Genomic DNA, 8,020 nt, shown 5'->3' with positions numbered 1-8,020 from the left:
GAAGAGGCCATTGGATTCCCTGGAACTGGAGTTACAGACAGTTGTTAGCTGCCATGTGGATGCTGGGATTCGAACCCGGGTCTTCTGCAAGAACAACCAGTGTTCTTAACTGCTGAGCCATCTCTCCAGCCCTGATTTATTTTTGATCTTTTGGCCCCAAGAATCTTAGATTACAGTCTTTAGGATCTTTTAGCAGGTGATTCACAACTCATCACCTTCCTGTCATTCTAACACAGAATGTTGGTATTTAAATGCCCTACACAAGCCCATGAAAGCTATATGTTTTTTGTTCTTTATTTGTATTTTATATGTTTGAGTGTTCTGCCTGCACATATGTTAGTGCACTGACGCTGTGCAATGCCCACCAAGGCCAAAGAGGGTATTGGATCCCCTGGAACTAGAGATACAGATGGTTTAGCTGCCATGTGAAATAGAACCTTGTTCCTCTGCAAGAGCAGCCAGTGCTCTTAACCCCTGAACCATCTCTCCAGCCACAAAAACTGTATGCCTCGAGCAAACCATTTAGCTCCCTCTACTCACCTTTCCCACATAGTAAAGACAGGTTCCTTAACATCCTGATAGCCATCAGAATTAAATCTTAAAGGAAAATAATTTAATCAGAAAACAGAACTGATGTAGTATATAAGCTACATATTGTTCTGAGGAGCCTGTTTCATCTGGGTGACAATTTAACGTAAGGCTACTGCATGCTGGACTCCATCCTTCTTTCCTCAGATTACCTTTCATGTCCTCTCCACATCTCTGTTGATAAATGGTCAGATGTCCCTGGCCCCATTTTACAATTGAGGGAATGGGAGGTTAAGTGCCTGGCCATTGCCCGCAACTGAAATGAGAGCAGGACTTGAGTCTCCTGTCCAAATCTGAGGTTCATTTTCCCTCTTCCTTAAGGCCAAATTGCTACCTCAGTAACTATGATGGCCTTTAGCCGCTCCGCTGTAAAATAGGGTGATTCCATACCTAGAAAAGGTGGGTCCCTTTTAGAGTTAAGATTGTATTATCTCAGAAATCAGAACCTTTAGTGCTTAGGGAATTCAAATGATTTAAACATTTAGCAAAAAATTAGGAAACAGTCATCCATGAGGGGTGGGCCAGCAATTCATGAACTTCATTTAAAGAAGCAGAGGAAAATATGAGTCATCCTGCCCACCGATGTGACTGAAGCAGATGAATCTGAAGCAGAAAATGTTTCCAGATACAGGTTGATTCAGTAGTGGGTGGTTTTTACAGGGCCTTCTTTCTAAAGTTCCTTAAATGTCACTGTGGAAAAGTTCTTCCTGTTGCTTCTCATGTAATTTTAATTGATCAAAATTATCATCACCATGAGAAATGTGAACATTTTTTCCTATCACAAATGTAAAAAACTATTTTTTTTTTGAGACAAGATCTCACTATGTAGGTCAGGCTGGCCTTTAACGCTCAGAGATCCACTGGTGTCTGTTTCCCGAGTGCTGGAATTAAGGGCATGTACCACCACGCCCAGCAACAAAGTAACTTATTTAGAGATTATTCAAAACAATTATTTGCAAGGGGGTAAGTTCATAGCGTGTTCTGATGCTCTAGATTCACTTTGATACCTTGGTAGAAACTGAAGAGAAGCTGAAGCAATGCTTGTCAGTACAGACCTCTGCTGCTTGCTTGGTAAAGCACAGACATCAGGAGGCATTGCCATTGTCACTATAAGAACGCACCACCACGCCCAGCAACAAAGTAACTTATTTAGAGATTATTCAAAACAATTATTTGCAAGGGGGTAAGTTCATAGCGTGTTCTGATGCTCTAGATTCACTTTGATACCTTGGTAGAAACTGAAGAGAAGCTGAAGCAATGCTTGTCAGTACAGACCTCTGCTGCTTGCTTGGTAAAGCACAGACATCAGGAGGCATTGCCATTGTCACTATAAGAATGCACTTTTCAAGGTACTCAGTTTGTGGACCTCAGTGAAATTTGAAGAAAAAAAAACAACCTATGCCAGTATTTACACATTTTGACTTGCAAAAGCATTATTAATTTTCGCCTGTGAAATTTCACCATATTTTGAATATGGTCATCATATTCAAAAAGGATTCTTCTTCTATCTTTAAGTCTAACACAAGGGCTGGAATGTGACTGATACTCCATCAATCCTGACTGAGAATTGGATAAATTCATGCACTAGCTGGGATAAAGAGCAATGTCATTCTTTATGAAGAACAAAGCTTCTTCCTATTTAATGATCAAAGTATGATTAGAAAGTCTCAGGTGGGTTTATGCCTTTGCACCTCTTTCATTCTCACCAATCAAGATGCCCATGCAGGAAGAGCCAGGAACTGCTCAGGGTGAGAAGGGAAGCTCTGTCCAAATAGACTCTGTTTACAGTTTTGGATGTAAACTGACAAGAGTGGCCTTCCTGTTTGTTAAGACACTTGTTTGGTCTTACCTACAAGTAATTCAGATGCCAAAAATTATTACTTCAGGTGTGGAAATGACCTGTGAATACACAGTCACACATTCAAGCTAAGATTATACTTAAAGTGCTTCCTGATGTGATATTTAATTATAAAAATGGAGCAGTCTGCCGTTTACCATCTAAATCTAACATTACACTCACATTTGGTTATTTTTTACCCTCAACTAAATAAAAAGGTATAATAGGATGAAGTAGGTGAATTTATTTCAAGTTTCTAGAAGCAATTGTATTTTCATCATGTTCTGCTCCAGAATTTGTGTGAATAAAACAAACTAATATTTCTGTGAAGTGTATGGTAGTCTAGTGAGGAAGACACTTGGAAGACCAAATTTGCTTTTAAAAGGTGCTGATTTTTCTATGTGTGGTGTTACAAAACATTAGCATATCAGGATGAGGACAAAATATGTTCAAATATTGTGAAAATGTTTGTAAGTATGAATCTGTATATGTAAAAGCATATTTTAGTATTAACATGTTAATATTAGTCTCAGCCCCATGAAAGAGGTCAAACATAGTTCAGTTCCAAAATAATTTGGAATTGAAACATGAAACATGAAGGTTTCATGAAGATTTGATAAAATTCACTTTTCATATGTTAGATATGTGATCTTATATAGCAAAAATGGTGGTCAATTCATTCCCAAGCTGGATCTGGGCACATATTCAAACCTTGATGTCCCATAATCTTTATAGGGTCATTTAATAGTCTCACAGGTACTGCTACAGGAAACAATGTAAACACATTTCTCTATTTTCCTATTCTGGCATATAAATCATGTATAATTCTATCAATAAAATGTTACACAGGGCATCATGTCAATTTATTTTTACTGTGTGAACTAGTAGTATAGTTTTATGCTTGAGAGCCACCCTTGGCTCTTGACGAGCAATATGGACCAGCTGTCTTTCCCAGACCCAGACCAGTTACTTTCTCCAGATCCAGGGCTCACATCTACTCTACTTAACTAGTTATACCCTCCCCATGCTGTCCCCATCCCCACCTTGGGCCTAGGACCGAGACCTCCAAACTACCCTGACAAGTATACCTTTTACCACTCATCAAAGAAGCTTCTTTTTGCAACAGGTGGAGATTCTCACAGAGTTCCACAACTAGTCAAACACAGAGACTAAGTGTCTGTGAGATTCCCAGCCCTAATTGACACATCCACAATGGAATTTCTATACCTAAGGCTCAAGGAAAATAGTACATCAGGGTAGAAAGAATATCAATGCATTTCTCGATTCTCACCAGGGAAGCTTCCTCATGCAACAGGTGGTGATTAACACAGAAAGCCAAAACTGGCCAAAATGTAGAGAATAAGAGATTGCAGAATGCATGTTCCTCCATAGGACTTCTATATTAAACCTCTGCCACCCAAAGTTCGGGGACCATTGTAGAAGAGGGGTGAGAAAGACTGTAAAGAGCTAAAGGTGGGGGATGACCACAAGGAAACAGAGTTTTCCAAGCTTCTGAAAACTTGTTCATATGAACATACAGCAATGGTGACAACGTGCACAAAACCCATGCAAACTCAAACCAGACAAAAATCCAGCATAGAACTAGGGAAATGAACAAGAAACCCTAACCTTAATTAAGGTACTATTGACAACTGATTACTGCTGCATGAGTTGGGCTTCTTTAAGTGAGTGATGTTAGACAGGCTGACCAGGCTCTAGTGAATTAACTCACACTGAGGGACATCTGGGTACACAAACTTGACAGACCTTAACATATATGACAGACTGCATGAAATTTGATGGGGGGGGCTATAGAGGGGTGCAGATAGGGGAGGGGGTCTAAATGTGATCAAGATGTATTGTACAAAAATTCAAAATATATATTATAATTTTTAAAAAATCAAATCATTTTGTTAAAAAAAATCTTTTCCCAAATGTTTGAAGTTCTATGAAGATACTTCTTTGAAGTACTTTAGCTTTATCGTCGCCTCATACAAGAAAAAGTTAGTGTTCTTATGATTGAGTCTCTCCTCAGGCTTTTGTTTAGTGATTCTTCTTGGGAGGACTTAGACACTGGGGAAGGGAAAAGAAATAATGGACCTATTCATTCACATAAATGATACCAACCCTCTTGTCTGCTTATGCTTTTGGTTAGCTGTTTTGAATCTTTTCTTTTGGGGGAGGTCCCATTTCCTCAGGGCAATATTATCTAAAATTGAAGACAAAAATGAAGAATAGTGAAATACAGGAAAAGAACTCACAGTAAGAAAAATGGTCTGAGCCAAGGGGTAACGATGTCGTTCAATATTATTGTGAACTTGTGTCATTGCTGAAAGAGAAATTTAGATTCATTTCAATAACTAGAGAAGTATTTTGCCATTGTAAAACTTATTCATATGCCTGAATGAGAATTCTCATTGGAGCAACATTTCTGATAATAAGCTAGAGAATGTCCCCCTCCTGTCCATCATGTCCAGAATTGCATTCTTGAGACATTTGACCTTTGTACTAGAACTAACTTGAGGACATTAGAGAATGATGTTACAGCTCTCCAGTAAGTTTTCTTGGACAGATAGTGTCTGAAACTAGCATTTCTTGTAATAAAACTTAAAAGTTCTAATTATCTAGCTCTGTGTAGTGGGTAATTTTCCAGCTATAGAAGTGATTTAAATGCTTAGATTTATCTTCTTCCTATTTTTTTTTTATTTTTGAGAATGTGTATTGATTGAAGTGAATGTGTTCTTAATGTTTATGGGATGTGTGGGCAGTATGTACAGCACTGGTATGTAGATGGATTGATCATACCATCTTATAGAGTGAAACTCCAAGAAAATGGTTGTAATGTCTAAATCAATTTTATTGTATGTGAAATCCTTCAGAGTTCTACTCAACCCTATTTTTCATCTTCAAATAATTTTCTTTTCTATTTCAAATGCTTGTCTGATATCTTTAAGCAATTCATTTTTGGGTGCTATGTAGGGAAATCATAATCTTTTATAACAGCAATTCTCATGTAAAATGTCTGTGGAGGGATGTGTTAATTTCTCCTCACTGAATTGTACGTAGTAGAAGATAGTATCTGGGAAGTTTTATAGATTTCCCTTTTGGCAAATCAATGTCGCATACCAATTAAGTATCCAGATACTGAAAGGAGATTACACTGGTGAAGATGTTCCCTGGTTATGTAACCTTGGTAGGGTTATTTTGTTTTTCTGTGCCTTGGTTTCCTCCTCCTCTGCCTCCCCTCTTCTTCCTCCTTCTTTTCCTCTTCTTCTGTTTCTTCTATAAAATGGAAATAATTTGCTCATTTATGCAGGATAAAATTACCATTACAACATAAGATTTTTGTGAGGACTGAGTTAATACACGCAAACCACTTAGAACAGAATCCTTAGTAAAGGCTAGCTAGCACTGCAGTTATTCATAGTTATCAACATATAGCTGCTGGTAGGAAAGCCCAAGCATTACTTCACAGTGGGTCAGTTTCTGTGCATATATAAGCTATCCTTTCGCCATGCGTATTGACACATTAATGACACTTTAGAAAAAGGATCAATAGAATTGACTAGAAAGAAAATACCACAGTTATTTTGAAATCTTGTTTAATAATGCAGTTTTTACTTGCCGGATTCAGTGTAAATCTGACCTAAAAACAAAGACCTTGCATTACCACTATCATGAGTGCTTTAATGAAGTTTCTATGATTGTTTAGTTAACATCCGCTTTAAAAGTTTTAAATATTCCATCAGTGATGTCCCTTCTGAGAGTGACATTATTCTCTAAGGTTATTGAGTTAAGAATAACACTTCAGGTCCTCCTTGATTCACAGAGGAATGTTTGGTTTCCTTTACGTTCTGGGGGAAATGCGTCCTTTGGGAAGGAAGAGCTACCATTTGGACATCAGGGTTGTAAAGATGCAAGAGGTATCTTGTTGGTGTCTTGTTCACATTTCTCCATTGATTTGTTTTGCAGCTTGCAGTTCCCCACAACGATGAATGGACACGATTTGCTAGGACCCTGGTGGAGATCCGCGCCAACAGAGCTGACAGCGAGGAGGAAGGCACTGTTGAGTTATCTGCCTAGACGTGGAATGAATGAGCCTCCACACCATAGCCCCTGCCCTCATGCTAAAACTAAGTCTGCAGTCGAGCCCCTTGTGCTGTATTTGGTGTCGATTCAATATTAGTATTGCTGTGACATTTTGAGTGCCGTATTGTGCCAATGTTGCTCCAAATAGTCCAAATGTATCCTGCCATGCTCTTTAGCCACCCCAAATCCACCAGAGCATTCCTATCTTCGTATTTTTGTCTCAAAAACAAAAGGGGGAGGGGACCCTTAGGGGTTTAGTTGTTGCCTTTTAACTACTTAGTAGCTGTATTTAATAGCTGGAAACCTCTGGTTGAATTTGTGCTTACATGTACTTCTGGCATAGTCCTATTAAATCCATATGAAGCCAGATGTGATTGGGTGCAGATGTGGTGTGCCTCATGATATGGTACAGGGCCAAAGACTAGAGATGTGGTGTTTTACATGGTGACTCACATTATGAATGGATTTACTACGAGAACATTGCTGCTCCTTATTTATTGTAACGTGCTGCATGGAACATATTTATTTGAAAGCATTAAAATAAACGATCCTAGAGCATGTGCGTAATGAGAGGACTGTATTTTCTCTGCTGCTGTTGAGGTTACATTAAGTTCCAAATAACAATTACAGTATGCCAGTTCCACTGAGAACATGAAGTCTTTAGAGGTTTGTTGCAGTGAATGGAATGAATTTTAATGCCTATTATTTTGAGGTACTTTAACAATATTTCAAATATAGTTGACCATTGATACTTGTCATTCAATCTAGCACAGCCCCACAAAAGTCTGTGGTTCCTAAACATGACACCAGTATTGCCAGTAAAATGTTCCAAACCAGTTCTGCACCCTTGTGGAGAAATGCTTTGCTTAGGGGAAAAACCTGACCTGAATTTTGCTTTGATAAGAGTTGGAGAGATGTGTGAGGACCATGTTAAAGACTGAACATGAATTTTTAGGCAGCCAACCTGGTGGGCTTAAACCAAGACTCTTAGTTTGATTTTATGAGGGTATATGTGTGGGGTTTAGCTTTTCGGATGGGAAGGAGTTGGGGGAGTGATTCTCCCTTGCCTCTGTCACCTAAGCCACTAAGCCTAAAAACAATTTCAAATGGTAGAATGAGAAAAGATAGTTTATGATTTAAGCTGGCAAAGAATTTTTTAAAATGTGTTCTACAAATTTGCATTCTTAAATTCACACTAGAAATTATGCTAATTAGTACTAAATAGGAAATGCGCCTATAAACAACTTTAATGATTCTTCCAAAGGGTTCCTTTATTTGTAGAGAGAGAGAATAAAAATAAATAGTAGTTAAAACATTGAAAAACACTTGTCAATATGCTTTTTTGATATTTTAAGAAGAAAATTTCCACTGACAGTTTCTTGGTAGGGATTGCTTCTGCACAGCAAAAGAAACAATCAAAAAAAGTGAAGAGACAACCCACAGAATGGGAAAAAAATCTTCACCAGTGACACATCTGACCCAGGTTTAACATCCAGAATATATAAA

The 8,020-nt window shown here is 38.2% G+C and overlaps 1 protein-coding gene across 7 annotated transcripts in view; it reads left to right on the top strand.

The window, feature by feature from the left end:
* Positions 1-7,072, top strand: part of Dync1i1 (dynein cytoplasmic 1 intermediate chain 1) — a 320,675-nt gene extending 313,603 nt beyond the window's left edge. For 6 of the 7 annotated variants that reach the window (XM_008855227.1, XM_008855225.1, XM_008855226.1 and 3 more), the window contains one exon: positions 6,398-7,069. In XM_008855227.1, the coding sequence (XP_008853449.1) occupies positions 6,398-6,508 (111 nt within the window). In that variant the 3' untranslated portion in view covers positions 6,509-7,069. Of the gene's footprint in view, positions 1-6,397 lie in introns of all 7 variants that reach the window. The other variant, XM_008855222.1, reaches the window with a different exon arrangement.
* Positions 7,073-8,020: the final 948 nt, after the last annotated feature.

Source organism: Nannospalax galili, unplaced genomic scaffold (genome assembly GCF_000622305.1).
Source record: "Nannospalax galili isolate Female #2095 unplaced genomic scaffold, S.galili_v1.0 scaffold187, whole genome shotgun sequence".
Classification (NCBI taxonomy): domain Eukaryota; kingdom Metazoa; phylum Chordata; class Mammalia; order Rodentia; family Spalacidae; genus Nannospalax; species Nannospalax galili.
The sequence above is the reverse complement of the archived record's forward strand: the minus strand, read 5'-3'. Positions and strand labels throughout refer to the sequence as shown.